The sequence below is a fragment of the Lagenorhynchus albirostris genome, chromosome 19 (genome assembly GCF_949774975.1).
Source record: "Lagenorhynchus albirostris chromosome 19, mLagAlb1.1, whole genome shotgun sequence".
Taxonomy (NCBI): Eukaryota; Metazoa; Chordata; class Mammalia; order Artiodactyla; family Delphinidae; genus Lagenorhynchus; species Lagenorhynchus albirostris.
Window position 1 is genome coordinate 4595091 of NC_083113.1, and position 7909 is coordinate 4602999.

Here is a 7909-nt window from a genome sequence, read left to right on the forward strand (position 1 = left end):
GCTCCCGGTGCAGCAAGAGGGCTTGCAGCCAGACACCAGGAAGAACTTCCTGGATTGGGAAAAGAGACAGAGAAACTCCTCTCTCCATCCCCCCCCGGTGGATCTGCACGCAGAAGTCCCCAACCTCCTGTCTGAGGGAGCCGTGGTTGAACTTGCGTGTCTCCCAAGGAAACTGGGGTCAGGGGTTGGGGAACCAAGGGTCAAGGCTTGGGTAGGGGAGGGCGACTACACACACACACACACACACACACGCACGCACGCACACACGCACACACACACACTCTCTCTCTCTCTCTCTGCACTAAGCAGCTGTGAGGCGGAAAAACTTCGGTAATGGGGAGCCTGAGTCAGAGGGCTGGCAGGGAGCAGGGCTGCCTTGAGCTCATTGCCTCCCCTGCCCCCAGTCCAGCACCCCCGCTGCCAACAATTAATGTCAACCTCGCGGAAGGAGGAGCCAGACGGAAGGGGGGCCTCGGAGACAGACTGGAAAAGGCATCAGAGAGAGGGAGACAGGCGCACAGCAGTTTCAGGCTTTATTAACAAACGGGTGTTAAAAACCAGATGGGTCTGCCTGCCCCTCTGGGCTCTCACCTTCCCGGGGAGGGGCTGGCCGGGAGGGCAGCACTGTGCCCACCACCCCCCTCCCTCCCCTGGGGCTCTCGAGGCAGACGACCCTCCCCTGCAGAGGCGCCCCTCACCCTCTCTCTGCCTCTGCGGCCTCACCCACTCCAAGCACAGCATCAAGCCCCACCCCATTCCCTGGGGGCCTTGTCCCGGTTTGGGGTGCCCCTGCTTAAGTCCTAACCCTGGTCGGGGTGGGGGGCAGGCTTGCTCGGCCTCCTCTCCTCCTGCCCCACGTCTCTCCCAGGCTCACAGCACAAACGGCACAGGCTTGACAGGCAGATGGGGAGACTTCTCAGTGCAGACAGAATCTGAGGCAGGGGTTAGATGGGCCGACCTCTCTGAGAAGTTCAAACATTACAGACAGACGTCAGGCTGTGGTGGGGTCTCTTGCCCTCTGCAGGCCTCAGTTTCTGGGCCCTGGGTGGGCTGGGGATTCATGGAAGGACGGTGTGAAAGTGTCTGCACACCGCAGGTGCTCCCTAAGCGCTGGTTTTCCTTCCTCCAGGGTCTGGCGTCATAGTTCCTTGCTGAACTCCCTCACCAGCGTGTAGCCCATGCAACCCCAGCTCCCCTCGGCCTGGTAGCCACAGCCCTCAAGCATCCCGGCCACGCCCCACGCTGCCACGGCCACCGGGACCACTAGCCGGGCCCGGGGCTCCCCCATGCCGCCCGCCCAGGCTCGAGCCCGGGATTCGGCAAAGGCCAGCAGCCGCCTGCCCACGCCTCGGCGGCGGTGCCAGCGAGACACAGAGAGGCGGGTGACCCGGGCCCCGTCTCCGGCGCTGGAGCCTGGGGCCAGGGCCAGGACCCCGCACACATCCCCTGAGCCCCGCACTGCCACCCAGGGCCCCCCCAGCCCGCCCGGCGGGGGCAGCGAGCCCCACCGGGCCCGCAGGCCCAGCTTCATGGCCGCCACGGCCAGGAACACGGGCAGGAGGAGGGCCAGGGCGAAAGAGGCCAGGACGAAGCGCAGGCCGCTGCTGGCTGCCGCCAGGAGGAGCAGGGCCGGTGGCCGCGTCAGGGCGTGGAGGGCCACGCGGTTCTCTGTGTCCTTCACGCCAGCCTGCAGGCGGGAGGGGCAGTCAGTGGGGGGGCTCCCGTGGGCAGCAGGAACGGGGCGGGGAGGAGGCAGGCCCTGCCTGCCCAGGAGGGATCCGGGGCCGGGGTTGCCGGAGGAGAAAGGAAGGCAGTGAGCTGAGGCCTGTGGAGGAGGGTCCAGGGCCACACGGCTGGCACACTGGGCTCTGAGTGCGTGAGCTGGTGAATTAGGAACTGTGAGGGCTCCCACTTCAGTGGAGAGGCAGGCATCAGGGGAGGCTGGATGGAGGAGCTGACCCAAGCAAGAGAGAAAGCTGGAGGGGCGCCTGGGGCGTCCTCGAGTGCCGGGCTGAGGCCCAAGGGCTCTACTTTGAAAAGCAGGAGGCTGGGGCGTAGGGAAGACTGGAAGTGCGGAGGATAGGGAAGGAGTTGGTGTGTCAGCCCTACAGCGGTGAAAACCCTTTTTGATCCCCAGGGTAGGGAGAAAGAACTAGAGAGAGGAGGGCCCAAGGGCCCTCTTAGGAGCAGCAAAAGACTGCTCGCCAGGGGGTCACGGCTGGCTCAGGAAGGTGACTGAAGCCACTCAACATGCCGCCCCTGCCCCCTCCCAGGCTCCGTGGTGTGTCCCCGCCCCACCCCCATGTTCATTGGTGCCCCCTCATTCTGTCCCCGCCCCCTCCCAGGCTCACAGGTGTCCCCGTCCCCTCCCAGCTTCACTGGTGTCCCGGCCCCCCCTCACTGGTACCCTCCACCCCACCCTCCCAGGCTCACTGGCGCCCCTGCCCGCTCTCACCTTCAGCATCTCCAGCACTAAGGGTTTCTCATCTTCCCTCATCTCCCGCACCGACAGGTGGCTGGGGGCCATGGCAGCCCCCAGGCTCCCGCGCCCCCAAGGGAGCAGGCGTGCACCTGGCGAAAACAAGCCGGTCAGCGTCAGGAGGGCACCTCTCGTCCCCAAAGCGCCCCAGAGCTGCGGATCACGCAACAGTATGTCCCAGGTCAGGTCCCAAGAGAGGCTCGAGACAGGACAGGCTTCCCCGTCAACCCATCGACCTTTCTAAAGTCTCTCGGGGTGCCCCCCCGGCCCCCAGTGGTGTCCAGCGATCTACGCCTAAATGCCTGGTGCACGCCAACACCTGCCAACACCGGGCTCCCTTCCAGGTTCCGGGGCGGCCCTGGGGGTGAGCGAAACTACCCCCACAGGCAGGGAATGGACCCCGCTCCCCACCCCCCAGTGCCCAGAGCCTCTCTGCCCCAATCGCCCCCGAACGGCGTCTGTCGCAGGAACAAGGACTTGCAAGCACCTCTGTGGGTCGCTTCGCTTTTGACAAGGTGCGGGGGGAGCAGGGTTGAGAAGGGGGTCGTCGGCGGAAGTGACGTCAGACTAGCGCACTCGGGGCGGGGCGGTGCCTGCTCTCGGCCTTAGCAACTGTTGCCAACCTTCTGGCACCGGGTGGGGGGAGAGTCTGGGCGTGGGCTGGGAATGGACTAAGGCGGGGAGCGGCAACCCTGCAAGGGGAGGAGCAACAGAGAAAGGGGGCCTGTAGGACGCTGGCGGGGGAAGGGGCTGGGGATGGCAGCGGGGGACCCGGCGGGGTGGGGGCGGGGAGCGGTACTTACCGGTCGCGCGCTGAACGCACGCTTGCTTCCCGACGTCCCCTGGTTCCTAAGCAACCTGAGCGTAGAGGGTGGGGGCGGGGCGGCGAACTCAGTGGTTCTCTTAGGTTCCAGGGCCTTCGCGGGAGGGGCCGCGTCAGCATCTTGAGCCCACTGCCTCCCAAACTGCCCACCCCAAACCAACCCACCCCGGCTCTCAGTGACATTCGGAATGGGCATTCCCACCCACCCATTTTTCCGTGAGAGGAGGGGTGGGGTGACTTACAGAGAACAAGTGGCAGAACCAGGATTCTAGATTCCAACGCCTCCCCCATATAGTGACCGTTGCATCCCTTTTTTAAAAAGGATAAACAGAGCCCACATAGGAGAAGTGGCTGGCCCCAAGACGCAAAGCAAGTCACCTGCGAACCAGGAAGCAAGAGATGAGACTCCAAGTTCCCAAGTGGTGGCTATGGCCATGACAGTGATCTCCCAAACCACAAATAAAACAAAAACACAGGAGCGGAGATTCTGGTCTTTATTAGCAAGCCCAGCCTGCAGTTCCCCTCCCCCCAGCTCAGCCCAGCCCAGGCTGACAGTGAGTCGGGGGTCTCTGTGTGGGGCGGGAAGGGGTACCAGTGGTTCTACTCAAAACGTGTGCACCAGCTGGACTGCGGGCAGAGTCTGGACAAACTGGATGGAGGGTAGGCCCTGTGGGGTCATGCCCCCAGGTGCAGCTCCTGCAGGGACCACTTGTACCATCTGGGAGGCAGGAGCCGCAGGGACGCCCGCGGGAGCAGAGCCTGGGCCAGGTGGTGGTGGGGCCAGCAGCTGCAGCGCAGCGGCGCCTCCCCCAACGCTGCCATTCTCCAGCAGCTCGGTGGCCGGGGCACTGCGGATAATGAGCAGTTTCTGTCCCGTTGGGCCAGGGGTTGGCGGCTCAGCCAGCCCCGAGGGTAAGGTCTCTACCTCCTGCACACACAGCTGGGTCTGCTCCCCATCAGCCCCACTCAGCACCAGGACACTCTGCAGCCCCTCCTCCGTCTGCAGCGTCTCAAAGAGCACATCCTGGACCACACCAGTGCTGGCCTCACCGTCACCGGGCTCCCCCGGGCCGGGATCCGCCAGCAACTCCTCCGCTGCCCCACTCTGAACCACCAGCAGATTAGGCGCCTCAGTGGTGACGGCTCCCCCACTGGAATTGGACAGCTGACCCGTTACAGGCTGGAGCTGTACCGTGGTCACCTCCTGGGCCGGCTGGAGCTGTACCGTGGTCACCTCCGGGGCCGGCTGGAGCTGGACCGTGGTCAGTTCCGGGGCTGGCCGAAGGGGTTGGAGCTGGACCCCGCTCACTTCCTGTGGCCCTGCCTCCCCAGCCCCCACATTCTGCAGAACTATGAGGCTCTGCGCTCCCGCGCTGGCCCCGGTGTTGCTCCCTCCCTGCACCCCTAGCCCCCCAGGGCCTGGCAGCCAGACTACTCCAGCCCCCTGCCCAGCTTTCCCCACTGCCCGTGGGCCCTGCCTTGCACCGCTGCCCCCACCACCAGTACTGGAGGAGGGCAGCAAGATGAGCTTGGGGGGGGCGGGGGGAGGCGGGGGTGTGGGGGGCTGGACGCTGCTGGGGATCAGCTGGAGGCCCTGAGCAGTCTGCACCAGGAGAAACGTCTGGGAGTTGGGGGCTGCTGGGCCAGGGGGCGGGGCCTGGGCCGTGACTCCTGCCACCTCTAGGGAGAGCGTGGCCTGGAGGTGGGGTAAAACGTGGACATCTTGGGTGGCGGACGGGGCTGGGGCGGCAGCCAGTGGGGCAGGGGGCTGGGGGCCAGCGCCGGGGGCTGCGGGGCCAGAAGCGGCGTTGGCCGGGGCATGCGTCCTCAGGTGCCGCTGCAGGTAGGCGGCCATGACAAAGCTGCGGCCGCAGATGGGGCAGGCAAAGGGGCGCTCGGCTGAGTGCGTGCGCTGGTGCAGCAGCAGGTTGGACGAGTGTGTGAAGGTCTTGGGGCAGAGCGGGCAGCGGAAGGGCCGCTCGCCCGTGTGCACGCGCTGGTGCTGCCGCAGGTTGGAGGTCTGGGCGAAACTCTTGCCGCACACGCCGCAGGAGTGGGGCCGCTCGCCCGTGTGCACGTGCCGGTGGCGCCGCAAGCACGACGTGTTGCGGAAGGCTTTGCCGCACTCCCCGCAAGCGTAGGGCCGCTCGCCCGAGTGCAGCCGCAGGTGGTACTGGTAGTGCGACGACCACTTGAAGGTAAGGCCGCACTGGCCGCAGGTGAAGGCCCGTAGGCCGGTGTGCACGCGCTGGTGGATGGCCAGCAGCGACGAGCGCTTGAAGGCCTTGCCACACTCGCCGCACTGGTAGGGCCGTTCGCCCGTGTGGTCCCGCAGGTGGTAGCGCAGCCCCGATGAGCCCTTGAAGGCCTTGCCGCACTCGCCGCATTTGTAGGGTCGCTCCGCGGAAGCTGGGGCGGGCGCGGGAGCGGGCGGGGCGGGGACGGGGGCGAGCGGCTCCTGGGGACAGGTGACTTCGGCAGCCTCGGCCTGCGGGGGCGGGCGCCCGGCCGCTGCCTCCTCCACGTGGCACTGCTGGTGCGCCAAGAGGCTGGCCAGCTGCGGGAAGGCGCCGTCACAGCTGCCGCAGCGGAACGCCTGCCCGCCGGCCGCCCCGTGGCTGTGCTGGTGGCGGGAGAGGCCGGCCACCGTCCGGAAGGACTTCCCGCAGGGGAGGCAGGCGAAGCCAGGGGCAGAGGCGGCGGGAGGGGGCTGCGGCAGGGGGGACGGCGGGGACAGTGAGGGCGGCGGGGGAGGGTCGGCCTTCCGCGGCTCCGAGGGCGCGTCCGCGGGCGGGGGCGGCGCCTCCGGCCCGGGACAGGGCTGGTGCTCCAAGAGCAGCTCCTCGCTGCCGAAGCCTAGCTCGCAGCCGTCGCAGCGGTACACCAGCTCCACCGTGGTCTCGGCCGCGGCCAGAAAGAGCTCGGGCACCACGGGCGGGGGCGCGGGCGGCGGGGGCGCCGGCGGGCTGGGGGGTTGGAGGGGCCGCTGTAGGTAGGCCTCCGAGACCAAGACCTTGCCGCCGGGCTCCCGCGGCGGAGGGGCGGGGGCGGCGCCCGCGGCGGGGGCGGCGGCGCTGCCGTGGGTGCGCTGGTGCAGCAGCAGGTTGGACGAGTGTGTGAAGGTCTTGGGGCAGAGCGGGCAGCGGAAGGGCCGCTCGCCCGTGTGCACGCGCTGGTGCTGCCGCAGGTTGGTGCTCTGCGTGAAGCTCTTGCCACACACGCCGCAGGTGTAGGGCCGCTCACCCGTGTGCACATGCCGGTGGCGACGCAGGCTGGACGAGTTCTTGAAGGCCTTGGGGCAGTCTGGGCAGGGGTAGGGCCGCTCGCCCGTGTGCTGGCGCAGGTGGTACTGGTAGTGGGACGACCACTTGAAGGCCAGGCCGCACTGGCCGCAGGTGAAGGCCCGCAGGCCAGTGTGCACACTGCGGTGGATCTGCAACAGCGACGAGCGCTTGAAGGCCTTGGGGCAGTCGGGGCACTGGTAGGGCCGCTCGCCCGTGTGGCCCCGCTGGTGGTAAAGCAGGGCCGAGGAGCCCTTGAAGGCCTTGGGGCAGTCGGGGCACTTGTAGGGACGCTCGCCCGTGTGCGTGCGCTGGTGGTGCAGGAGCCGGGACGACCAGCGGAAGGACTTGCCGCACTCCCCACACTCATACTGGGCCGTGGGGGCAGGAGCCGCGGGGCCCGGCTTTTCCCCGGCCCCCTCTGCGGTAGAGGCCGGCGCCATGTCCGCGTGGGAGCCGACCATCACACCTGAGGAGGGATTCTGGGTCAGGCGAGGGCGGGTGGTCCCCCCACCTCCGCCCACACACCGGGTTATCTCAACCCCAAACCCATGGGCTGGCCCTGTAAGAGGCACGGGACACATCCCTTAGGATTACGGCTTCCTAGAGTCCAGGTCAGCTCTGGCTGGAGAGGCTTCCCACGTTGGAAGGCTTTGGGTGCTAAAAGGGAAACTTATGGCAAATTGGGAAGAGCTGGTTACCCCCCACCACCACCATGCCAGCCATCTCCTCCAGGAGGCTGGACCACTGGACGTGGCCTTTATGAGGCCAGGTGCTGCCTTTCCGGCTATGTTCGGCCCCTCTAAAGACAGGCAGTGTCTTTGAAGAAGGCTGGGGTCTCTAGCACCGCGCTTTGGATCCTCTGGTCCCTCTAAAGGCCTCATCCCCATCCTGCCTCAATACCCGCTTCCGCTGCCATCCCCCAAACCTGTCACTACAGACAAAGCCTCTGTGAGCATCCGCTCTCCACCACCACTCATCCTGCTCCGCCACTCCCTCTTGGGACCCTAACCCAGAACCCCTAGGTTCAACCATATCTACCACCCATTGATCCTGTGGGCTCTGCATCCTCCGCCCCCTCATCCACACCCTCACTGCCCCCCTTATCCAGCACAGATGCTGCTGGTGACTGGAAACTGGCTGGCCTCAGCCTCCTTTTGCATTCATGCCCAAGGATCTCAAAGCTCCCTCCCCAACACCCTGCACTGCTCATGCTGCATTTCTCTGGTCCACTCACCCACCCCACCAGGTGATACTTGCCTCAAATCTCTCTCCTATCCCCTCTTGCTCTTAGCAGGTGACCCTGCCATTGATCTTGTCGCTGAG

General features: G+C 66.6%; 2 protein-coding genes across 10 annotated transcripts in view; one reads left to right on the forward strand and one right to left on the reverse strand.

The window, feature by feature from the left end:
* Positions 1-7909, forward strand: part of SBK3 (SH3 domain binding kinase family member 3) — a 137221-nt gene that overhangs the window by 44443 nt on the left and 84869 nt on the right. The window lies entirely within an intron of this gene.
* The window catches only part of LOC132509740 (probable N-acetyltransferase 14), a 65638-nt gene continuing 58245 nt past the window's right edge, over positions 517-7909 (reverse strand). For 3 of the 9 annotated variants that reach the window (XM_060131112.1, XM_060131110.1, XM_060131114.1), the window contains 2 exons: positions 2456-2571; positions 517-1687 (listed from right to left, as the gene is read on the reverse strand). In XM_060131112.1, coding sequence (XP_059987095.1) covers positions 1139-1687; positions 2456-2527 — 621 coding nt within the window. In that variant the 5' untranslated portion in view covers positions 2528-2571 and the 3' untranslated portion in view covers positions 517-1138. Of the gene's footprint in view, positions 1688-2455; positions 2572-2798; positions 2880-2966; positions 3115-3782; positions 7053-7843; positions 7905-7909 lie in introns of those variants that run through there. The other 6 variants (XM_060131109.1, XM_060131105.1, XM_060131106.1 and 3 more) reach the window with 4 other exon arrangements.